Source organism: Thunnus maccoyii, chromosome 1, assembly GCF_910596095.1.
Source record: "Thunnus maccoyii chromosome 1, fThuMac1.1, whole genome shotgun sequence".
NCBI classification, from domain to species: domain Eukaryota; kingdom Metazoa; phylum Chordata; class Actinopteri; order Scombriformes; family Scombridae; genus Thunnus; species Thunnus maccoyii.
Window position 1 is genome coordinate 20,097,057 of NC_056533.1, and position 23,632 is coordinate 20,120,688.

The 23,632-nt window shown below is 41.3% G+C and overlaps 3 protein-coding genes across 3 annotated transcripts; 2 read left to right on the forward strand and 1 right to left on the reverse strand.

Moving 5' to 3' along the window:
* Positions 1 to 2,020: 2,020 nt before the first annotated feature.
* On the forward strand, positions 2,021 to 5,772 carry LOC121897660 (stress response protein NST1). The gene is made up of 3 exons (XM_042412317.1): positions 2,021 to 2,525; positions 3,410 to 3,844; positions 5,065 to 5,772. Exons 1-3 carry the CDS (start codon positions 2,240 to 2,242, stop codon positions 5,403 to 5,405), a joined length of 1,062 nt encoding a protein of 353 aa, XP_042268251.1. The 5' UTR covers positions 2,021 to 2,239; the 3' UTR covers positions 5,406 to 5,772.
* A 975-nt stretch (positions 5,773 to 6,747) lies between these two features.
* Positions 6,748 to 15,647, forward strand: cog4 (component of oligomeric golgi complex 4). The gene is made up of 19 exons (XM_042410838.1): positions 6,748 to 7,101; positions 8,373 to 8,455; positions 8,597 to 8,711; positions 9,150 to 9,324; positions 9,574 to 9,767; positions 10,082 to 10,187; positions 10,273 to 10,430; positions 10,512 to 10,570; positions 10,648 to 10,772; positions 10,865 to 10,983; positions 11,715 to 11,881; positions 12,007 to 12,172; positions 13,077 to 13,139; positions 13,222 to 13,335; positions 13,702 to 13,794; positions 13,872 to 13,955; positions 14,048 to 14,149; positions 14,471 to 14,599; positions 15,152 to 15,647. The coding sequence occupies exons 1-19, from the start codon at positions 6,964 to 6,966 to the stop codon at positions 15,284 to 15,286; spliced, it is 2,325 nt and encodes a 774-aa protein (XP_042266772.1). The 5' UTR covers positions 6,748 to 6,963; the 3' UTR covers positions 15,287 to 15,647.
* Positions 15,648 to 15,738: 91 nt separating this feature from the next.
* On the reverse strand, positions 15,739 to 23,039 carry gnao1b (guanine nucleotide binding protein (G protein), alpha activating activity polypeptide O, b). Its single transcript, XM_042410848.1, has 8 exons — positions 22,686 to 23,039; positions 22,477 to 22,519; positions 19,768 to 19,909; positions 19,343 to 19,503; positions 19,123 to 19,251; positions 18,855 to 18,984; positions 18,033 to 18,186; positions 15,739 to 17,915 (listed from the first exon to the last, which is right to left on the reverse strand). The coding sequence occupies exons 1-8, from the start codon at positions 22,801 to 22,803 to the stop codon at positions 17,728 to 17,730; spliced, it is 1,065 nt and encodes a 354-aa protein (XP_042266782.1). The 5' UTR covers positions 22,804 to 23,039; the 3' UTR covers positions 15,739 to 17,727.
* Positions 23,040 to 23,632: the final 593 nt, after the last annotated feature.

The window sequence follows — 23,632 nt, forward strand, 5'->3', positions numbered from 1 at the left end:
TCTTCGGAGGATTTCTTCATCTGCAGGCTGCTGTTTTGTTTGCTGTCTCAGTTCCTGGTTACTGATAATATCTGGCCAGATGATTTGTAGGATTCCTCTGAGGCAGGTGTTGGTTAATGTCTGGATTCTCTTCATGGCTCCGACAGTTGTTCTCCAGGTCTCTGCTCCACACAGCAAAACAAGCTTCACAGTGGTGTTGAGGATCCTGATCTTGGTGTTGAAGGTCAGAACTGAGGATCGCCTTTTTTCAGCTGATGGAAAGCTGCCATTCCCACCCGACCGCAGCTATATACAATCACAAGACGCAAAACTGTTTCTTTTAGTGTCTACATGAGTTTTAATGTGTCTTTGATTGTAAAGTGTGCATCTCCTACCACACTTGATTAAAGTTATCCATGTTGATGGCACTTAACTCAGGCATAATACACTTAGTGAGTCTGTTTGAGTAATTTGAGTGGAAGCAGCATGTTACTGTTTCCACTCATAACTAAAGGCTCCCTCTTGTTCTTGTTTTCTCCAGAGGCCTTGACACAACTGCAGATGTACTAGATGTTTTGCATTTTCTTCAGTTTGACCTGTGTCATCAAACAGTGTTGCATCAATGCAAATACAACTAATATGTTTATTAATGAATTATCAAAGTGTACGTTACCCACCCTGCCATCACAAATGCTCCGTCGGATATTATTGACCATATTGTTCAGACCAAAACCAAACAGTCATGTGGACCACCAAGGGAACCCTGGAAAAACTGAAAATGTGAGGATGATGAAGAGAATCTTCCAGCTGAGCAAAACCTGTTAAAACCTTAAAAAAAAAAAAGAAGGATTATTAGATTTATGTGAACATAAAAACAGTGTCTTGTAAAAGTGTGGGAAAGGGGACTACCTAAAATACATATCTGAATTTAATAAAGAGATTAATAAAATCTACATTTATGTAAATAATATTTTGCTATCACAATAATTTTGTTGACATGTTTAATCTTTTTGTCATGCAGAAAAAAAATCCATAAACAATGTCATTATACTGGAAAGTTGAAATTTTGTTTTTCAAGCACAACTATCAGCTGAAAAAATCAAACCTGCATACATTTATATTATATTCATTTATAAATAAATGTGTCCTAATGATTCAATGTCTGCTTTATAAAATGGGCAAATATTAAATTCAATATTAAATTTGTGGTGTAGGAATTCATTACATGTATACCTTTTGTTACATATTTTATCCTTGTTATGACATTGTCATTAAGGATTAAATTACACATGTACACATTTTTTAGTACAAGAACCAGAGAGCAAAATGAGACCTTTTGATCAAACAAAGCAAAAGAGACATAACTGCCTTTACAAAGACAAAAACAAACAAAGTCATCATTTTTCAACAACTAACTGGACATTAAATTCTATGGGGTTTTTTCTACATTTTGTCAGTTTCAGGGCAGCATACGTAAATGCGCTTCAGCATCCAAAATCTAAGAAATAAAAAGAAATTTTTCTCTATTTTCTGCTATTTTGCTTCTTTTTTTTAAACCAACTGATTGGAGGTTAAATTCTGGGAGGGGGTGAGGTTCTACATTTTGTCAGTTTCAGGGTCCATATACAAATAAATTTCAGCATCTCAAAAGAAATATAAATAAATATTAATTATTAGAAATAATGTGTTATTCTAAATTTCCAAATATTATGGGAATTTACATTGTGTTCATAAAAAGGTTTCCAATGTAGCAAGAAATATGAAATTAGGAGAGTTTTATAGAAAATTTTGGATGATGTCTAGATTTACGAAACCCTCGCGGCATTTGTACGCCTTCATTCATTGTCCACGTGTTGTTTGTCATTGTACTAAATAATTGTGTTTTATGATGTGACAACGTTGTAGTTGAAGTCTGGTTTAGACACAAAAAACCCACTTGGTTAGAGTTAGGGACAGATCATGGTTTGGGTTAAAATGATCACTCTCGCGAGATCCTGCGTAAATCTAGGGTTACCATGCAGACACTACAATAATCTTGTTTTAGCAACTGACGGTTAACAGCTGGCCCGGATATGACGTTGCGTTGTAGCAACACCCTCCATTTAAAACAAGAAGCTCAACAGATAACGAGACTGTTACCGATACAAATCGTTACTAGTCAAGTCAAAGCTATCTCTGGATACCGTAGAAAACACCGAGCGGTGGAAACTGTCGCTGTAGATCCCTGACAACACAACAGAGTGTGAGCAGATGTGATTTAATGTTGTGTGTTGATAAACCGGAGATACCGATAAACATGGCCCGTAGGAGAAGTGTAGTGTGGGGCTTTTTTAAAGCAGTCGACTCAGACTCGGTCCAGTGTCTTCTCTGCAGAAATTATCTGGGGAAACGGGAGCAGGGCACCACAACAGCGATGCTGAGACATCTGCGTGTCAAACATCCCACCGAGGTCGCCATCGCCGAGAAAAGTGTGGGACAAGGACCTGAAACTGTTGCCAGCAACGGACACCGAGACCTGGAGACTGACAGCGGACAGTTCTGCTCCGGTATGGACCTCTACATCACCTACTGATGCTCCAGTCAGCCTCCCAGTCGGGGTTAAGGGGAAACATAAATGTGTAAACTTAGACATCGTAGGAAAAACCTTAACGCTGTTTAAACCCACTTTCAGATTTGTGAAACCTTTATTTTGCTTATGAAAACAGAAAAAGGGCGATTTCACTGATATTTGTCCATCCAGACCACATTAGACGAGATCCAGATCAAAAACCACTATACTTAGACCTGTCAAATCTGGACTAGATTAACAAGGAGACTCATTAACATAGTTTCAGATTTGTCTGAAACAGACACCTGAAATGTGACCCTGACTACACGCTGCTTTATGGAAGATGTCAAAAATCAGAAAGGTTGGAAACCACTGTTCATCTTTAACAATGTGTTGTATTTTAAAAGCTTGTTATATCATCTATTGTGTCAAATCTGCATCTGAAAAGTAAGTAAAGCTGTCAAATAAATGTAGTGGAGTAGAAAGTACAATATTTCCCTCTGAAATGTAGTGGAGTGGAAGTATAAAGTAACATCAAATGGAGTAGTAACAAGTAGAAATTCTTCAAAATTGTGCTTAAGTACAGCACTTGAGTAAATGTACTTAGTTATTTCCCACCACTGATTATGAAGACAATTTCTAATGTTTCACAAGCTTTTGTGACAACATTGGATTATTTCACATTGACTTAAGCTTTTAAACTCACTTCAGTCAGCGCAGAGGAAGGTAAACATTGCTCCTGGGTCTCACTACACTCACCTGCTTCTCCTCTGTGTATTATAAACAGAGTTATCAGAACTAAGAGTGAACATGTGCCGCCTTTTTTCCAAAGTCATGCCTGAGAATCTTTACTCACTATAGCTTTGTTTACCTCTTCTTAAGTGGAAGTGGCGCTGGAGGATGGAGACTCTGACACCATCACCACAGTGAATGAAGCTGACATTAATTCGGCTCTTAATGGCCTCCTGGAAGCTGCACAAGGAGCTCCAGTAGAACAAAGAACAGATGAAAAGGCAAGTGGTCACCGCTGTTTAAAACGCAGACGGAATACACGGAGCTTGATCTGGAGACACTTTGAGCGCTTGGAGAGTTTGGCTGCTGCTCGTTGCCGGATTTGCAAGAAAAAGATACAGTGCTTTGACAGCAGCACCAGCAACCTGCATCGACACATGTCAAAAAGGCACCCGGAGGCGTCTCAGGTAGCGGGTGATGTGCAGAACCCACCAATATCCAAGTCATCACGTGGCTCAAACGCTAATGGTGACACATCTACGTCGCCGGTGACTGTCGAGGTGACAGAGCAGAGACAGTTTTCAGGTAACCTTCAGTGATGTTTGTTTATGTAATAAATTCAGACTTTTTCAAATACATCTTAATTAGTAAGTGAAATGTATAACAAACACTTCTTCATTTAACAGAAGACGACAATTATTAAATGTTGTTTAAACACAAACCTAAAAACAAAACAATTTAAAGAGTAACTAATGTTATCTTTGCTGACCTCTAGTGGTTTAACTTCTCAGCTTGCTGCAGTGATGTGCAGGTGTACTTCAGGACCCCACAACTTCATCAACTACATTTACATGCACAAAATACTTATTTTTTGCCCTTATTCCAAAAAAGGCAATATTCCCACTAAGCTGTTTACATGGTTACATGGGTTTTCAGGGTTTTCCTCTGCTCCAGTGTGAACAGGAATCACAAGATCTCCGCAGGCAGTGAAGTAAACCAGCAAGGTGAAAAACATTAGTGAGCTGCTGCCTGACATTTATTATATTGAGTTACAGGCACGTCCAGTACCTCGGTTGTCCCATGATGTTTACTACCCTGCTGAGTGTTTTTGGTGCATCACACCAAGTTGTGACCGTCAGTCTACAGCTGCATGTCAGGATAATAAACAATCTCCTCCATCCCTGTCGTGGAGAAGGCACGCTCTGTTTCTCAGAACAGCTCTCCACTCTCCTCTCATTCCTCTCCTCTGTCTGCCTTCCTGCTCCAGTATATGTCATTTTGCCTGCTCTGGGTAAACAAGCAAGAGGGCTATGAGACCTATTGAGACACATATTCGAAATGCTCCTAAAACCAGAATAATATCAGCATATCCCACGTGTCTTAAAAAATGCTACATTCAGAATAAGGCCTATTTCGGAATATCCAAACAGAATATGCCATTTATATGACCCGTATTATATTCAAAATATTGTCATTGACAGAATAATAGCAGAATATTAGTGTGCATGTTAACATTGTCACTGTTGGGTTTGGTTACAGGTGCATCAGAGCACATTTCTGTAGTGAAACAAGGTGTGAAACTTTCAACCAGAGATGGCAGCAAAACACTAATTTTCAGCCTTAAAAGTGCAGTAAAATATTTAAATATTCCATATTCAACTACATGTGTTGTCAATGTAACTTTAAGAAAGTAATTAGTATCTTAGCAACCATAATTACTTAATATAAGTTGAGTGAACAATTCTGCTCCATTTTGTGTTTCTACTGTATTCAACTCGCAGCCTTCTCTTTCCTCCTTCTTGCAGATGTGATCAAAGATTCACGAGCCTCTGGAGGAGAAAGGCGTGTTTTCAGGAGGGAGCAGGAGCTGATAGAAGCTCTGAGGAGAGCGCAGCGGGAGGAGGCGCGCGCTCTGGAGCATCAGAGGGAGCTTCTTGAGAAGCTGCGTGCAGCGAATGCCAGAGAGGCAGCTGTGGAGAGGGAGCAAATCGAGTCACTGAGGAAAGCACAGCAGGAGGAAGCCAAAGACTTAAATAGACAGAGAGAAGAGCTGCAGACAGAAAAGGCAGAGCTACAGAAGAAACGGGAAGAGCTTCAGCAGGAAAAGGAAGAACTCCTGGTTTCCAGAGGACAGCCAGCCTCCTGATTCTGTGATGAGACTCAGGACCCAACAGGACTGACGGGTTTTGACTGTCATCATCCTCATTTCTTTAACAATTTAGGACTAACTCAACACATGACAGCATGAAAATGTAAACTCCTATTATAGTAAGATTTTTGGATCCTTCTATACAGTTGTGTTTTACTGCCTTATGGTGTCTGAACATTTGAAAAGTTGTAATGTTGGAAGGAATCATTTAAAAGTGTAAAACAATGCATATTTATAAAGACACTTTTGATTAAGATCTTTATGTACAAAAGAAGATGTTGAAGAAAAGGAGATTACTGGACACTGTTCTTGCAACAAATGCCTTCATTAAATTAATACATCACCTCGAAAATTCTTGAAACTCCACAACTGGCAGGAGGTTTCCTTTTATCCTGAGTAACCAGGATATTATTTCGTGTGGGGGGAAAATTGCAAATACTGTTGAGTGTTTAAAATGTAATTTTGTTACTTCTTGAGCAACAAAATTGAAATTCCACAGTAGTGCCATTCGCAGTTGTATCAGGGTGGTGGCAGATATTTCAAAACCAACACCAAGGATGGATTACCAACAGACCCTCAGGTTCCCCAAAGGCCTCCAGGATCATTGTGTGACAGGTTGTGATTATCTGACATGGATTTATGGACGTGTTTTTGGTCATATGGGGCATTTCAGTACAGTATAAACTGAAATTATAACGGTGTCAAGGCAGCTCCGGTATATTTACCTCATCTTGAAGCCATGTCTTGTAGAGTGGTCAAAATCTAGTAATTATACCTTTATTATTTTAGTTTGTATTGCGCTTACATGGTGCAAATTCCTAAATAACCTGTATTTAATCAAATTAACACAAATGAAGTGACACAGGAAACATGGAGAGGGTAGTATTTGAAAGAAGAAGGCTGCCACATGTAGTCTGAAATTAGACATCATTAGGAGTTTTTTTTGTTTTGTTTTTTGTAATTTGGGTGCGCCAACTCTTTTAAAACAATCTCACTGCTGTCTCTTGCCAATGAATGGCTTCCATTTCCATCCTATTACTAAATAATTATTTTTTTCTCCAGTTAAACAGCAGCAAAACTCTTCACTCTTCACAGGGATCCCTTGCAGGAGCCTCCAGAAGCTCCAGTACATTCAGAACAGCACTTTCATCCTAATTCTTATTACTATTTTCTTTATGTTCTGTGCTATTAATACTGTAGCACTCTGAGTTTCACTATGAATGAAAAGTGCGGTACAAATTAAATGTATTATTATTAAATATGATGCACAAAATCGCACAACGCATGCGTAAAATATTTGCGCGTGTTACCCTGAGTTTAGCCCCTCAGGCAGTGTTTGTAGACTGCCACGGCAACAAAGGCTTATGTGTGGGTACATGCTTAAGGGTAGTGTTACGGTCATGCTTAAGGTTATTACGGTCAGTGTATTTTAACATGAAAAGGCGGTGTGCTTGAGCCGACATTATCCTGCGAAGAAGCTCTGCCTGACAGGCTAATCCCAGGGAAAATCGACACCGGTGCTGCTTCCTGAGTGCTGTCTCTGTGGCGGAAGAAGATGGCTGACAACGGTGGGCCCGTCGCAACGAAAAGATGCGATTCTGGCTCCATGTCCTCAGTGAGTATGGAGACTATCTCGGCCCTAACGGAGCTGGAGGACCTGGAGAAAGTTTATCAGCAGCTCTGCGTGGAGGAGGTTCGTATACCACTATTAAACCACTGTTAACGGCAGTTGGTTGACGTGTACACTTGCCGTCGTCATCGACGTAAACGTCTGTTCCGTACGTACGTTGCTGACTCAAAACACTGCTGTCAACATCTGAGGCAAAGGACTTAATTATGAAATTATGGCTCAATTAGCATAAAAGCAACCAATCTCATGACCGTGCTCCACTAAAAAGTTTCTTTATCAGTGACTAGGTGCTAGCTATACATTTATGTCAGCTGGTCGGTAGTTAGTGGGTCCCACCAACTGAATCTGAGAGCTGTTACCATCATTGTAAAAACCATCCTAAATATATAATGTTACGTTACACTGCTGCCTCCAGAGATGTTCCTCATGTTTAGATATTAAGTGTTTCTTATAATTAAATGGTGTGCCAACTTTATTGATAAATATGTGACCACATAAACACAATGAACACAGTAACCTGACCCAAATGGAGGATATGTTACACTGGCTCCAGCTGTGGTTTGCAACGAAAGGGGTCTGACTGTTTGTGCAAATGTGAGCCATGTTTTGTGCCATTAAAGGACAGGTTCACAATTTTTCAAGTCAGTCCTTAAACAGTAGTCAGTTGTCTATATGATCATTGAAACAGGTTTTGCTTGCTGTAATTATTCCTCCTGTTCATACTGACCAATAAGGGATTCCTTTGTAATGCACTTTCAATGTAAGTGATCCACAGCTCTCGTTTTGCGCAAAAATGTATCTAAAAGTATCTTAAGATAATATGAGGCTTCAGCTGTCAAATAGTCACATAAAGTGGATATCAGCCACAGTTACAGTCTTTTTAACAGTAAGTTCCCTCTTTGAGCCTTGACGGACAGTGTTTTCCTGTTCAGCTGCAGTGGAAAATTGACACTAAAAAGACAGTAACTTTTAAGGTATCTACTTGATTTGACTAATTTGGGCAGCTAAAGCTTCATATTACCTTCAGATAAACATTGAAATACATTTTTGCACTGAAGGATTGGATTTTGTCCTACATCATTTACATTGCAAGTGCATTATGAAGGGATCTTTTAATGGCCAGTATGAACAGCAGAAAAGTTAACAGCAAGAAAAACATGTGTCAATGGTCATTGGGATGTGTAACTGTTTTAGGACAGACTAGAAAAAATGTGAACATATCCTTAACGTACAACAACCAAAATGAGAAAATAGATGATTGTTCAGAAATTAAATTATTAAATGTATAACACTATTCATTGCTGCTCATTACATGTTTTTGTTTTTTGTTACAGAAAGAAGTGGAGGCTGAGCTGGACAGACTGGTGGGACAAGAGGGGACCATTCACACGAAGATGCTGGCACTACAGAGGATGGGGTACAGTTTGTAGCTTGTACCGATCAGTCTAGTTTCCTAAGCACCCACTGATGATCACTGATTTGAGCTTCAACCACCATAATTTAAGATCTTTAAACAAGAATGTGTACTGTTGTGACAAATGTTGTCTGTGCTCTGCAGGCCCAACCTACAGCTGATTGGAGGAGATGCCAGTCAGCTGTCAGGTATGATCACATTTACCTGCAACCTGGCTGAGAACGTCAGCCGCAAAGTCAGACAGCTGGACCTGGCAAAGGTACACACACATACAAACTCATTCCATCTACCCTAGACATCTATTCTGCACCATCAGGGATGTCATGGGGTCAACCCACATACACTCAATTTTTTAACCTTTTTATTTTTTATTGACACAATGTCAAAAAACCTGTACAGTCTAATGCAATCCAGTGTCAAACTCTACAACACACCTCATCACTGCAAAACACTTGATTGTTGCTAACACTGTCTCAGATGTTTTTATTCAACTCTTAAGTGATTTTTTTTAGCAATTCTTTTACACCTTTGAGTCCATACAAAACCACAACTATAGCCTCATAAATGACCAAGTTTCCAGAGTGCAATCATCACATTTCTGACACAGTGTCAACAATTACACAAAGTATTAATCACAAGATGTTGTTATATTGGATCGCATGTCCTGTTCTCTTAGCATATATCTTATTTTTTGTAGACACGGCTGTATAACGTCATCCAGCGTGCTGATGATATCCTTGACCTGAAGTTCTGCACAGACGGCGTGCAGACAGCCCTGCGTAATGAAGATTACGAACAAGCTGCTGCCCACATCCATCGATACCTTTCTCTGGACCAGTCGGTTATTGAGCTGAGCAGGCAGGGAGAAGAAAGTGCGAGGCCTCAAGTTCTCTGTCACAGTGCATGTTGTTGTGTCATTGTCAGATCATTGTAGGATTGTAGCAGTACATAGAAAATGCGATTGTGACTTAACAAAAGATCTTATTACAATAAATGTCATGTTTTAATGCTTTTTCACATACAGCAGGTACTGAGTAGATACAGTATGTGCCGTGGCTTGCATTTGTATTATCATGACTAGACAGACACTGTAACGCTGTCGATGCCTCGTGTCTGCACAGGCAGTGCCGTGGACGCCAGTCTGATAATGCTGCAGGAGGCAGAGCAGAAACTGAAGGTCATCGTAGCTGAGAAGCTGGATGAAGCTGTAGCAGCAGTTGATCTAGCGCAGGTGGAGAGGTTCTTTAAGATCTTCCCTCTGTTGGGCCTCCACCAGCAGGGCCTCGCCCGCTTTGGACAATATCTCTGCACTCAGGTCAGTAGTGAAATGCATGAAACATGCTTAAGTGTCAGGGGAAGGCCAGGTCTTAGCTCTATGGGTTGGAAAGGATCATTTATGGTCAGAGTGTTGCCGGTATTGATTCCCATACTGGTAAAGAGTTGCAAAAATGCATATTTCTCTCGTGCTCTTCTCTTCTATTACTGCTAGAAAGGAGGCAATGTTTGTCTTATTTGCTCTTTGGTTTCCTTTGTCTTTTGGTCAAAAATATTGACATATATATTATGTCTTATTGATTCTGATCATACAGTATGAGTCATCTTTCTTTCTGTCTACAAACACTCACATAGCTTGCCTCCAAAGCTGAAGAGAACCTGCTCTTAGCTACAGGAGGAGATCTGGGCGAGAAGAGAGCACCACTGGTGTTTGCTGACACTCTGACACTTTTACTAGAAGGTGAGATAACAGCACTGATACACTGTTTGTATGTTGTGTTTTTTTGTTGCCTTGGATCAAATAATATGTTGGTGTGTGTTGACAGGCATCGCTCGTGTTGTTGAGACTCATCAGCCTATTGTGGAGACGTATTACGGTCCGGGCCATCTGTACACGCTCATCACTCACCTGCAGCAGGAATGTGACCGACAGGCGCAGAAAATAGTTGATAAGTTCATCCAGCAGAGAGGATACCACAACAAGGTGCACATGGCATCTTAACCGCACGACACGGTTGTTTTCACTGCATACCTGTACACACTGTGACCTGAACTCCTCCTGTAGTTTCAGATTGTCCAGAATAGCATGATGAAGAGCGTGCCAGGGGAGAGGATCGAGCCCAGGTATTTGTTTTTATCTCAGGATCATCATGCAGACCCCACCGTCTTTGTCTTTTTTAATATCTTTCTTACATGAACAGGGAACTGGACCCTGTACTGTCAGAAGTCACCCTGATGAATGCGAGGGCGGAGCTCTACCTGCGCTTTTTACGTCGTCGCATGATGGCCGACTTTGAAGTCGGGGATGCTCAAAGCATCACACAGGGTAGTTTTATATGAACATATGATTGTGCATGCAAAGATATCTATTTGTCAGTTGAAAATATGTATTTAAAATATATTCTTTCTAACACCCAGAGCATCAGCAGAATGTGGAGAAGCTACTGAAACACTGTTTGCTGAGCACGACGATGCAGGAGCTGATTGGCTACTACATTCCAATGGAAGAGTACTACATGAGAGAGTCTGTTAACAAGGTTAATTACTCAGTTTTATATATTTATAAAGCATTTGTATATATGACAAAATAATCTTAACTCAAGGTCCACTGTTTGGCTTTTCTGGAGTTTTCAAACACATTTCACATCTTCATCAATGAATGGCGTTTCCATGGCAATTGTTAATTTGTCATCATGTGACCTAAGTTGAGAATTTCAATCATGTAATAGTAGTTAGATGTGGTTGAAAGCTCCAGAAAAAGCAGCTGCAAACTACTGTTCCAAAGGTCAAGAATGAACTTTAAAGCTCCAAATTATTTTTATAGTATTTTTGAGTACTGACTGGTCGAAGATTGATCAATCAGATTCAGATGTGGAAACAAGAATGAGTTCCAGTTTACATTTTATTTAGCTATGTCAATAGATTTTAGGCAGACTACTTATTTTGGTCCTAATGAGCAAAATTCATAGTCAATACTGAACGTTTTAGTATTGAAAAGTGACGAGAAAAATAAATGTTATGCTGTTATGTTTTGTCAAAGAGAATTAATGTCTTGATACAAATATGTTATTTGTACATGTTGTCCAAGTAGATTTTACATTGATCTAAACTGACAAAGTTGATTTTGATAAATATCAATTCTGACACTAAAAATTAAATTTAAGAACAGAATTTAATATTAAATAGATAACGTGAAAATGTTGTGTTGAACTTTTAGGAAAGCGAAAATAGTGTTTTATTTCCCATATTAATTAATATTCCTCTTCAGGCTGTTACTATGGATGCATACGAAAAGGGTCAGCTGACCTCCAGCATGGTGGACGACTGTTTCTACATCGTAAAGAAGTGCATCAGTAGAGCTTTATCCAGCTCCAGCATCGACTGTCTGTGTGCTATGATCAACCACGCTAACTCTGTGCTGGAGTCCGACTTCAGGTGCTCACTCTCTTATTTTCCAGTTTATATCTGAAATACTCTTCAGCTGCTCTTCATTCTTCATTTGTTCACATCTCTCTCGTGTGTGTGTGTGTGTCTCCCTTGTTCCTGCCCCCGCCTCTCAGGGAGGTGTTGTATAATAAGCTCCGGCAGGGCTTCCCCGCTACGACGCTTCAGGACATCCAGCGTGGCGTCAGCAGTGCAGTCAGTCTGATGCAGAGCAGCTTACAGCAGGGCAAGTTCAACACACTGGGCATTGAGAGTGCTGAGCACGCCAAGGCTGCTTTTCTGGTGAGATGGAAACACACACACACACACATATACCCGCCTCGCTCTCAGGCAATGGTTCTATGAAGCCTTGTTGCATGCAGTTGGCCAGACAATGACGAAATTCAGACAGACAAAACTAAGCCTAAATTTAATGAATATATCCTGATTTAAGAGTCACCACTGAGGGTAAAAAAGGTTTGAATGGTTGTTACCTGCTTTTTTATGTTGCAGTGATGATGCGCAACAATGATACATGGTGATGTTTTTGTATGTATTATTCCTGACAGGATACAGTAAAAAAAACATATTGTAACTTGGACGTTATCATTCAGTCATTGAGGCTCTAATCATGAGCAGAGAAAGCGAAAAAAATGAAATTTTCATTACTTTTGTGCAGTTTGGTTACCATCAACAGATTCCTGGCTACTCACATTGACAAAGCTTTTTTACCTTTCTTTTTTGTTCACCAATAGAAGAAACATTCTTTCTCTCTCTCAGGATCTCATTTTCTAAATGTTGGATCTCAATGTGTAGTCTTAAAGTCTTAAATTGTGGTAATATCATCTGTTCTCCAGAGAGAAGCCTGGCTTCAGCATTCAGGTCTTTGTTTAAGGCTTGTTCAACGAGAGCAGCAGTAGTTTAAGCGAGGAATCAAATGGATGAATAATCTCATCTAATTTAATAGCTAAGTAGGGCTTTAATTTTTAAAATGGCTCTCAGCTGAACGAAGCACTACTTCAAAAACCTTTTAACCCGTTTGTCAAAAGTTAATTTGGACTCAGAGGTTCATAAATACCAGTTTCACCACAGAAGCCAGTTTTCTGCAGTTTATATTTGTAGAGAAAGATGGACAGAATATAAGTGAATCATACCAAACCAAACTATAAGAATCCTTCATTCACAGTTTTCTCTTTTTCTATTTCAGGTGACTCTGAATAATGTTGAGGTGTGTAGTGAGAATATCACAACTCTGAAGAGGAATCTGGAGGTAAGTTTCATATCTGCACGCTGCTTCTCTTCTATCCATCATATCATTCATAGTTTACCTCGCTGTTTTTCTCCCTCTGCAGAATGACTGTTCCAAGTTGTTCAGTCAGGGTGCCGGTCCTGGCGAACAAGCCAAGATTGAAAGCTGTCTGTCCGACCTCGTCAACACATCCACCAAGTTCAAGGATCTTTTACAGGTTGGAGGCACAAACACATTGATCAGAGCTTCTCAGCTGGGAGTTGTGTATATATTTACTTACAGTAGATGCCATGCAATGGGAAGGGTTAGCGTGACAATTAGGGGAGGATAACTATTTGTCTGTTTTACAGGGAAATACACTGTATAGTCTGTTTTTAAAGGAGATATTTCCAGTTATTTTTTAGGGGGAAAGAAAACCTCTTTGCAAGATTTAATTTTTATTTTTATTTTACAGTAAAGTAAACATATATCCAAGGTGTTTGTCAGCTAGAGTTTGTTGTTAATGTGTGCAACTTGTGGTGCTAGAAGCCTCATTGGTAAAAGTGTCCACTGAGTGGTAAAAGTTACATACTCTGTTTCACAGGAGGGCCTGACTGAGTTAAACACAACAGCCATAAAGCCTCAAGTCAAACCCTGGATCAGCTGCTTCCTGTCCATCTCACACAACATAGAGGAGGTATAGTGTCACAGACTCGTTCACGCACAATTATAGGTCATAAAACATTTCTCTGTAACTGCTGTTGTTCCTCACAGGAGGAGTTCAATGATTATGAAGCGAATGACCCCTGGGTGCAGCAGCTCATCGTTAACTTGGAGCAGCTCATGGGGGAGTTCAAGGTATCTCCTCCATTCAAACTACAACTTCTTATTAACTGAATATACATAATCTTCCTTTCCATATTTTAAACTTCTCCCTGTCTTCTCACCAGACGGCCCTCTCCCCTGTCATCTATGACACCCTGACCAGCCTGATGACCAGCTTGATATCTATTGAGATGGAGAAGACGGTCCTCAAGTGCTCGTTCAGCAGGGTGAGGAGCCGGGCTCGGCCACAAGGTGGCAGCCAGCACCCTGTGCATCACATTGCATCACATCACATCTCTGACACACGTGATGAAAAAGCCTCAAGCAATGATTTATTGATGAGTCTAGAAAGGCCTGTAGGAGAGGACGCTTCCTCTTGGCATGATAACATCTCTCCTATTTTGAGCAGCCTGTCTACTGATAGAAAGAACAGGAAACCTTTAAATAAATGGCACCACTTTCTGCAGCATGTAGAAGAAAATATTGCTGTTCACAAAATGTATTCACTGGTTTTAATGGTTTGTATCATGCTGATCATTCTGTTGTAGCTGGGAGGGCTGCAGTTCGATAAAGAGCTTCGGTCTCTTGTGGCATACCTCACCACTGTGACCACCTGGACCATTAGGGATAAGTTTGCTCGTCTCACACAAATGGCCACAATCCTCAACCTGGAGCGGGTAATTTAGATTCTTACACACACACAATACACACAATACACATGTGTATAAAAGCTAATTTTATGTTTTTACTCCTAACATTAATAGCAGTCTACACAAGTGGTGGAAAAGTACATTTAGTGCTACTTGTACTTACGGAGTATTTCTATTTCATACTTTATACTTCTACTCCACTACATTACTGAGAAAAACCTTGTAATTTTTCACATTTTATATACAAAACAGATCACAATTTTATCAAATATGATGCAATGATACAAAATAATCTTCCCAACAGCATAAAAATAGTTAAATTAGAGCCACCTTGACCAACTACAGCAGTAAAATGCTTATTACACATTAATGCAACAGTAATATAATATTTAATATTGTAACAGTCACATTTTCTGCATTATGACTACTTTAATTTATGGTAATTTAAGTACAATTTGCTAAAAAATACTTATAATTGAGTATTTTCATAGTATGTTATTGTTCCTTTGTAAATGGTCTTCTTCCACCACTGGTTCACACAGACTCACTTGTTTGTTTGTTTGTTTGTTTGTCCTGCAGGTAACTGAGATCTTGGATTACTGGGGCCCAAACTCTGGCCCCCTGACGTGGCGGCTGACCCCGGCGGAGGTGCGTCAGGTTCTGGCCCTGCGTGTCGACTTCAGAAGTGAGGATATCAAGAGGCTGCGACTGTAACTTATCAGCGATTGTGCTGCAGTACCCACCTTGTGATGCATTTCACTAAAGAGCTCTGCACAATCTAGGTTTCTGTAAATGGATGTGGGCAGGGTGCGGGGCAAATGGCTGAGGGTTTCTTTTTTGTTGGAAACAAAACCGCTCGTTGTTGCTCTTTCAGGAGATTTCAGTCGGGTTTTCAGACTCTGTTGCCTTCTGCTCCACACCCGGCGATCCGTCAGTCTGTATTAGAGTTACAGCTGAGCTTTTTTAAAGGCAGGGTTTGAGGCTATGTGGCAGGGATGGTGAACTATTTGATATGAATGATCTGTAAAATACGAGACTATTCTTAAATGTGTAATTAAAAAGTGTAAATCTGTAATTGTGTCACTCTGGGAGTTCCAACCTTTTAACCTGTAACTGTCTCCATGAAATGAGGACACACTGGGAGGACACACTGGGACTGCGGCTGTCAGTGAAACAGAGCAGTAATGAACATCATACCCATTAAACTGACAGAAGCAGGTCAGACAGCTGATCCAGCCTAGTCATTCAATATATGAATAGCTCCTTGTCTGTGATGATGGAACACTTTTAACCTAATAAATTGAGAGCCGCTGCGCAACGCTTCTGATCCCTGCCATCCGCCACATTTCACGAAGTGCTGCCCTATTGCCATGCAAGACCTGTTCCCAATTTTTTATACACTGTACATATTCCTGACACTAAATACACCAGGCAATGAAGCATTAAAAGTGGTCCATTCTCATAATGTTCAGCCTAATTTCCTGGTTTAACCTTAATTCTCTGCACAGATTAAAGCAGGTCAGTGTGTTTAAACTTTTGCTGCGGTCACACAGTCAACCCTCTTACCTTTCAGCATAATCAGACTCAGACCATGAAACACAGGAGTAGTTAGGAAAAGTGTGGCTTTAATGTAAACACAACATTCGATTGGCTCAGCACAAACATTCCACATGAGAGCAACCAATAAACTACCGAATAGGATGAGGGTGCAGCACAAAAACATTCACAGTAAAAAAAAGTCTGGTATAATCATAATATATATATACAGTACGGTGCTTTTTAAGGTGAAAATGGAGATAGGATATGGGGACTGATATGTGATAGGTAAGAGTATACAGGAGTAGGAAGATGAATTTTTGGGTGCACAGGTGAAAATGGAGAGCTGTTACTTTTTCTCTGTGAAAAGAGAAACGTGACAGACGGGGGGGATGATGGTTCCCTGTTTACTTATCAGGGGAGAGGTGGGTTTAAAAAACCCCCAACTCCCCAGACAGAGGCTGCCTCAAATGATATTGTTCTCCTCGTGCAGTCTTCTATTTCTAAACAGATTCACATCGAAGGGTAAAGCACCACACAGAGAACAAGATGTCATTGGAGGGCTGCTTTCTACCCTCTGAACTGTAGACAGGTATTGGTGTATACCCCAGTTTTTCATGACAGGAAATAAATATGTGGCACGGGATTTCAGGAGGTAGGAGGAGGCATGTAGGGCATGAGGCTTAAATAAATAAATCATTCGATGATAATAAAGTGTTATATCTTTTACTTAAATAATATCAGTTGATAATATGAACATGAGCTATGATTTTTTTATCCTAATCCCCTATCTGTCGTTCTCAGATGGTTGGCACCGATGTGACTTCTTTTTTTTTTTTCTTCCTTTTTTTTTCTTTTTTTTGAGATATCATTGGCTGATAGGCATTTCCTCACGCTACAGGAAGCCAATGGCAATGGGCAACCACTCTAAACAGAAGAATCCTCTCTTTCATTATGTTTTAAAGTAAAAGAGAAAACAAGTGGAACAGACCTGCAGGCTACTCAGTCATGTGTGGGTCTGAAGGAGAGGGGAGCTTTGTCCCGTCTGAAAGTTAAAATAGCCTCCTTCTTCCCAACCATGACCCTCAGCCACGAGCACAGCACCTCCCCAACATCATCATCTCCACCTTCATACACACAGCAGCTCTTCAAACGGAGCATCAGAGGCTATATTCAGTGCTGATAAATGCCTCGAGACTTGCACATAATAATGTCACATACAGAATGGTACTATAATCCATGTTGTGGTGAAAATGGCATTTCACACTCCTCGCGTTGCATTTTCTGCGCTGAGTTTTGCTAAACAAGGCGCAGGCTGAATACAACCCCCGTGCTGCCACTTCTGACCTTCCCAGTTGTTGACAAAGTCATCAACAAATCATGAAAACATTCAGCTCAAAAAACACATTTTTTTTATAAGACAAAACTGGGGTTGTGTACTGAAATCATAGTAAGAGGAAGGGAACAAATCATGACAATAATTCAGTGTGGTGTCTGACGGCAGCTCTTTGGGTCCATTTGGACGTGTAGAATTACATATTTATGTGTTTAAGTATCATCAAAATTATCATTATTAACACCTCATACTCTCCATGACAACCTCTGTGCTTGGCCAGGCCTCAGTATAAGCCACACCCTCTAAGGTTGTTTGCAATAATGATGTCAGTGACGGCATCAAACACTACCTGGATGTTTCCTGTGTCTGTGGCACAGGTCAGGTGACAGTAGATCTCCTTATTGGGAGAGCGGTTCTTACTCTCAAACTGAACCTGAATATATGCCGTAGCATCGTCGTAAGTATTAGCACCTGGAGACAAAATGGTGGGAATAGAGAGAATAAGAGACCAGAGAATATGAGAGACTTCATATGAATCTGTTTGCTCATAAAGCAGCTCCATTTAAGAATGAAAGGCAAGACACTCACCTGTGTATTCTGGAAAACAGATCGTCAGCGGTGATTTCTTGATCTTCTCAGCGAACAGATCCTTCTTGTTGAGGAAGAGGATGATGGAGGTGTCGATGAAGAACTTGTTGTTACAGATGGAATCAAAGAGCATGAGCGACTCATGCATGCGGTTCTGCAGGAGGAATAAATAAAACAATGAGGTTAGTGTTACAATGAAGAGAAACATTGGACTAAAATAACTAAAACATGCAGCGTTACAACATGCAAGTTTAACTAATACAGCGCCTGTAAAAAATATTCAGTAAGACAGTAAAACACTGTCTTACAACGTTGATTTAAAAGTAGATTTTGTGGCTTTTTTTGATTAAATTAAATGTAAAAGTGAAAACAGATTTCTACAAACTGACTGAAAATATTAAATACACCATATATATCACAGTCAGTGTGATTCAAAGTCATAAAACACGGTACAGTTTGATTCGTATCTTAATATATAACTGATTTAATAGGTTTATTTAAGTGTCACTGTGTCCTTCCTCTCCAGCTTTTTATGAGGTTTCTGCCTTTTTTCTTGTTAAAGGTTTTTGTTTGAATTGAGGGTCTAAGGATAAATAATGTGTTAAAGCCTCTAGGACAAACTTGTGATTCTGACTGGGCTATATTAACGACATTGATCTGGTTTGACTTGAGCGGAGAAACAAACACTGAAAATTGTGTCTTTATAATGAATGAGAACACAAAATATTAGCTATCTTTCTAGAAATATCGGCCTTTATAAAAACACATCAATTGAAGCTCCACCATGAAGGATTCAGTCTGTGTTCACTGAGTCACACTTACAGTTGTTTCATCTTCATGGAGCACCTGATCGTAGCCGCTCAGAGCAACGCAAAAGATAATGGCTGTCACATCTTCAAAGCAGTGGATCCACTTCTTCCTCTCTGACCTCTGACCTCCTACATCAAACAGCCTGGAAAAAAACAATACAAGAAGTCAATTCGTATACAGAGCCACAATCCCTGAACCTAATCTTAGACAAAATGCCAGCAACAAAGGCCAAGTCTTGTAGTCATGAGCTATGACGGTGCAACGATTCGGCGCACGCTACCTGAAATGGAGGTTTTTGAAGGTGAAGTGGGTTTCAACGATACCGGTGGTCTTCACTCGGGTTCTCAGGATGTCCTGCTCTGTGGGCTGATAGTCTGCCGCCCCGATCCGGTCTAGACTGTCCAGGTAGCTGATGACAACAGGGACAAAAGATCAAATAGGTGTACATTTATATATTTTTCACAAGTATTTTTCTCGTTCTGTCCTTTCACTCTACTCACTATTGGGCAGAGTCGTTGAGCTGGTATTCCCGGGCACGGTTGAAGCACTCCTGAGTCCCAGCGTCCGTCCATACACGCTTCATGGCAGTGAGAAGCTCTGCAGAGTATGGCTCCGTGTCCTCCATACGACTGACCACATCGCATACCAGCTTAGCATCCGCCTGTAAGAATACGTTTCACAACATCAGGGGAAAAGGGCAAAAAAACAGGATTTTTTAATTTAATATTGTAAATAAAGATACGCAGTGTAGTTTCAGCTAAAAAGATGCTGAAAAAGTGTTATTTTTATTTAATTTTTCCTCCATAACAGCCAGTTCTACTTTAGCACTTTGACATTTCATCCCCTAAATGTTAAGGATGTGTAAATAAAGGCTTTGCGGATTTGTGTGTGAACAATTCAGCAGGAGGGGGTAAAGGTGACTCACTTTTCTATCCTTGTCTCCAAACTCGATGCCCAGGGAGTCCATAGCTCGGAGGATGGCTGCCAAGCTCTGGATGGTGTTGCTGTAGACCACAGGCTTATACTGCTTCACATCATCCCCAGAAAAGCCATCTTCATGGATAATCCTGCATGCGCACACAGACATTAGCACACAGACACAAGAGTGGACTAAACAGAAAAAGTCTAAATATAACCATATGTTCCTGCAGATCCTAAACAATCGTCTCTTAGCCTTTGAGGATAAAGGTCTACATGCTCCTGCTGATACAGAGCTTTCTGTATGTGTGTGTGTAAGGCGATTCCTTCTTTTTGACATCCAACACTTACATCTTATCATCTCTCCTCCACTCCTCAAACCATCTCCAACTAAAAGGCATCTTTAAGTGTGTCAGTAGTGTATAATGGGACAGAAATTGATCACATTGTCAGTCTGTGATCTGTAATTGGACACTAATGTGATATTTAAGCCATTTATATTTTATGACGGCCAATGGAGTGGAATCAGTCAGAATACTGATCAATCACATAACACAGGACTCCACTGGTCTGGTCATCGTCAAATTATCCATCAGCATCGCTCTCACTCTGACCTCATATACACCAAATCTACACAATGTCTTTCCTGACACTCACCTGTAATCCACATTGAAACTGTCTCTAATATTTTAAACTTCTGCAGCTCCTCTTCATCCCCTTTATGATCAGTGATCGATAGTTTAAGAAGGAAGATAAATAAGGGATGATGATTTTTACCAGAAACAAAGACCACCTCTGCTAAAATCATATATAGTTTTATTAAATACAACGTTAAACTTCAGGGGAAAGGAGCAGAGGTGCTAGTTTACACAACAAAGGCCATTAAATAATTGTGACTATTGTTTAGATGCACCAGTATCTCACTGGTTTATCACCTCTGCTCAGTGTTTTAAGGGGGAAAACCCTGAAACAGGAGGCGTTTTTTTAATATTTTGTGCAGGCACATGTATGTAATTATGGATGAGAAGTCTGAAAAAGCCTCACAAGCCAAAAAGAGAGAGTTTAAATTATATATTATATTATATATTATTATATTCATTAATGATTAATCTGCTGATTATTTTCTCGATTAATCATTCTGTCTATAAGAAATTAGTTAAATATGCTAATCACAGTTCCCCAGAGCCCAAGGTGACGTCTTCGAATTGCTTGTTTCATCCAACCAAACTCAGCTCAATATCACATAATAAAACCAGTAAGTATTCACTTTTAATACAGTTGCAACCAGAACATTTTTGGCCCTTTTGCTTTAAAAAATGACTTAAATTGTTAACGGATTATGAAAATAGTTTGACTAATCCTTTCAGCTCTGTACAGTATGTGCAACTGATGAAAACTTACCTGACCAATCACAGAAAAGTGTAAAAATAGACTTCCCTGACATTTCTGCAGCTGCAACTGACTAGCATGGTTAGTACATCACCCATCAGGGAGGCTGCTTGTTGTTTAATTCATATAATTCATATCCCGTGAGCCTCACCGTGCATATATTTCCTTTTAACTATGATACTCCACTATTATGAGACACATTATCCGAATATTTTGAGGTTTTTAAAGTGTGCCTTTTTTTAGATTCTCTCTCACTCACATGCTGCAATGAGAGTGAAACGACAGGTGTAGTCTCACCTCATTCACACAATATAAAGACTGAATCTCCACCAACATACTAACCTGTGGACAAATAACAGCAGAGCATACAAAATATACCCCCCGAACTTTATGACCCACGATGTGTAGTAAAACCACGTCCATATGCTGCCTGCTTAGGCTAAAGTAAACCGTGAAAAATGTTTGTAAACACTATTTAGCCCTGTGTCTTGAGTTCAGGGCAGAGCAGTGACTTATGGACCACCAGAGACCAAAGGGGGGGTGATGAGGTGAAGGGGAAGAAGAAGAAGAGGGGAGGAAGAGGGAGGGAGGTTGCAGTCAGTGCATTGCAGGCCGGGATGCGCTGAGCAGGACGGAGGCAGGCACACTGCTACCCACAAACACTGGTAGAGAGATGTTTTCACAGGACAAAATATACAATGGACGGTGACTGAAACATCTAGAAACTTAACTAAGAGGTTTAGAGAAAATAACAACAGTGATTTAAAACATCAAAGAGTGATTTAGCTTAGACAGGGGGAAGGTTTAGATGCGGTTTTAGAAGCCATATTTCTGCGTAAATCCGCTTTATAGGCAAAGTACTCCCGGCGATATCGGGCACTTAAAGCCATTAAGATTAAAAGCAGAGGTATTCACTAATGGAGCTGTAGTGACCTCACTGTAATTCACACACACACACACACACACTCGCGCGCACACACACACACATACACACACACACACATATAGAGGAACAACACCCACACACATATCCCCTGTCACACACTCCCCGTAGCGAAGTAAAAACCCTTCGTTAACTACATTTTAGCACCCAGGCGGTGAATAGCACCATGGGACGCACCGGTGCGGCCTCCTCCGCAGCCTCACTGTCGGTCTGCAGGAGGTGCTCGAGTCACCGGCACTCCTCCTCCGGGGCTACGGCCTCTCGGAAACATGGCGGCTCAAACCTGCCTGAGCACAGATAGGGGGGAGGAGGGTGCAATCTCGGGCCTTTCACTCTGGGTTGTGACGGAGTGGGTTAAAAATGAGCAACACAAGAGCCACTTACTTCATCTGTTTGACGATGGTGCTTTTGCCGGACTCCCCGCCGCCTGTAAAGAACGGAGGGCAGAGTGAGAGCCGGCAGGGAAATCAGCACCATGGAGAGCACCTCCGCCCCATGCAGCCCGGTGGGGCTGCATGGGGCGGAGGTGCTCTCCGTGGTACTGATTTTCCCTGCCGGCAGCTCGCCCCGCGGCCGGAGAGGCTCCCTCTTACCGAGCAGGAGCAGTTTGACGTCCTTGGCGGCGACCATCCCGTCCTCTTTCAGGTTTTTCTCGATGGCCTTGCTCCGGTCCAGAGCTGCGCGCTCCTCGGCGCTCAGTGTACATCCCATGTTTCCAGGCGAATGAGCAATCCCGTCGTCTCTCCGGTCCGCCCTGTCCCTCGCCGACTCTCAATCAGTGCGTTGTCTCGCTCTCTCTCTCTCTCTCGCTCGCGCTCTCCTCCCCGCGCTGTCCGCTACAGCATTAGGCCCGGATTGAGGGCAAAACAGAGCCGGGAACCGTCTTTTCTCCGTGACTCCCGAGTGCTGTCTCTCTCGCTCCGTGCCCTCTCTCTGAGGGGGCTGGGGGGGTGGGGTCGTTGTGCTCGAGCCTGCGGGGTTGGGGTTGTTGTTAGGTGGGGAGGAGGAGGAGGAGGAGGAGGAGGAGGGGCAGGGGGGTCTCCAGCTCTCTCTCTCTCTCTCTCTCTCTCTCTCTTTTTCTTTCTCTCTCTCTCTCTCTCTCTCTCTCTCTCTCTCTCTCTCTCTCCGGGGCGGCGCTGATGATGATGATGATGACAGCGAACGCGAGCGATTTCATCGTGTCTTTCGCGAAGACAAGGAGGGGCGCGAGAGGAAGAGGAGGGAAGCAAGAGGCTGGCTGCGCGAGACTCACCTAACGCAGACAATCTCGCTGACGTCAGAGCAGCCGAGGCAGGCGCTTTAATCACGTCCCATGAAAGATTATTCAAATGAAAGAGCCCTTTAAATGGCAAATGTTGCCCTCTTGTCTCTTGGTATTAGTGGGAATTGTGCTGTCAGCCCAACACTGATATTATTCTATTATTCAAGCGTTGCAGCAGAGTTTAAACCACACAGTCTACGATTTAAACATGTCAACAACGTAAACAGGCGTTAAACACACAGGCATGGTGGTGGACAAGGAGCACAGCAAGAAGATTTT

Bases quoted from the DNA above. Each gene is read 5' to 3' on its own strand.
- LOC121897660 (XM_042412317.1), top strand. From the start codon at position 2,240: ATGTTGTGTGTTGATAAACCGGAGATACCGATAAACATGGCCCGTAGG. The intron at 2,526-3,409 runs GTATGGACCTCT...CCTCTTCTTAAG, and splicing joins CAGCGGACAGTTCTGCTCCG to TGGAAGTGGCGCTGGAGGAT. The intron at 3,845-5,064 runs GTAACCTTCAGT...TCCTTCTTGCAG, and splicing joins AGAGCAGAGACAGTTTTCAG to ATGTGATCAAAGATTCACGA.
- cog4 (XM_042410838.1), top strand. From the start codon at position 6,964: ATGGCTGACAACGGTGGGCCCGTCGCAACGAAAAGATGCGATTCTGGC. The intron at 8,456-8,596 runs GTACAGTTTGTA...TGTGCTCTGCAG, and splicing joins CTGGCACTACAGAGGATGGG to GCCCAACCTACAGCTGATTG. The intron at 10,773-10,864 runs GTAGTTTTATAT...TCTAACACCCAG, and splicing joins TGCTCAAAGCATCACACAGG to AGCATCAGCAGAATGTGGAG.
- gnao1b (XM_042410848.1), bottom strand. From the start codon at position 22,803: ATGGGATGTACACTGAGCGCCGAGGAGCGCGCAGCTCTGGACCGGAGC. The intron at 19,252-19,342 runs GTGAGTAGAGTG...TGTTGTCATCAG, and splicing joins CTCAACGACTCTGCCCAATA to CTACCTGGACAGTCTAGACC. The intron at 17,916-18,032 runs GTGAGTGTCTTG...TTTTGTCTCCAG, and splicing joins CTGTTTTCCAGAATACACAG to GTGCTAATACTTACGACGAT.